Source organism: Apaloderma vittatum, unplaced genomic scaffold, assembly GCF_000703405.1.
Source record: "Apaloderma vittatum isolate BGI_N311 unplaced genomic scaffold, ASM70340v1 scaffold24592, whole genome shotgun sequence".
Lineage (NCBI taxonomy): Eukaryota > Metazoa > Chordata > Aves > Trogoniformes > Trogonidae > Apaloderma > Apaloderma vittatum.
Window position 1 is genome coordinate 3,285 of NW_009702250.1, and position 819 is coordinate 4,103.

General features: G+C 59.1%; 1 protein-coding gene across 1 annotated transcript in view; it reads right to left on the bottom strand.

The window, feature by feature from the left end:
* LOC104281483 (FCH and double SH3 domains protein 1-like) overlaps window positions 1-814 on the bottom strand; it is a gene marked incomplete at both ends in the record, with an annotated part of 4,008 nt that extends 3,194 nt beyond the window's left edge. Inside the window, one exon of the mRNA XM_009879491.1 lies at window positions 759-814. Within this exon, the coding sequence (XP_009877793.1) occupies window positions 759-814 (56 nt within the window). The remainder of the gene's footprint in view (window positions 1-758) is intronic.
* Window positions 815-819: the final 5 nt, after the last annotated feature.

Sequence of the window (819 nt, forward strand, 5' to 3'; positions counted from 1 at the left end):
TGCCCACCCTATGAGTGTCCCCAGAGCAGAGACACACCTCACCCCACCACAGTGGCTCAGTGTCAGCAGGGACCTCATCATGCTTCCCACAAGAACATTTTTGGGGAGCCACCACCACCACAAGAAGACCTCCCTGCTAAGGCTTTTGGGACAGAGGAGTGGCAAGGGGACACCAGTGAGGGACTTCAGGTGTAGAGGCAGAGTAGGGGAGCTCCCAGCAAAGCCAAGCACAGCAGGATCCCAACGACCCTAATCCTGGGGGGAGAGTCCTTCCATGCTGGGGGGCGGAAGGAGTGGGGCAACATGGTGCCTGGCTGCAAGAAGGGGGGACACTACTCTGCTGCAGGGTGTCCTAAGGGCATGCTGTAGGGACATTTCATGGAGCAATCCCAGGCTCTGGCATTTAAAAAGCAGAGCCCTGGGATGACCCAGCAGACGGCAGAGCTGAGCAGTTTCCTTCCCTCCTTGTAAGGTTTTCCCTTCAGGGCCCCAAAACACCCGAGGCTGAGGACATGCTGTGCTCAGCAAAGCACCCCAAGGGGTGTCCTAATCTGGCCAGCGTGTCCCCCACAGCAGGGAAAATGCTGAGCCCATCTGCCACTGCCCTCTGGAGCCCCCAAGCCTCGCTTTGCTCAGATAATTTCTGACACTGCCCATGGCCTGTGTGGCGCCGTGCCCAGCTCCAGAACACCCCTGACGGGAAAGGTGACAGGGCTTGTGCCTCCTGGGGGTATTGGTCCTGAAATCAGTGGTGGCACCTTCTTACCTGCCCGTACTCCCTGTCGATGGCGGCCCTCTGCTTGCTGTAGGACCTGCGGG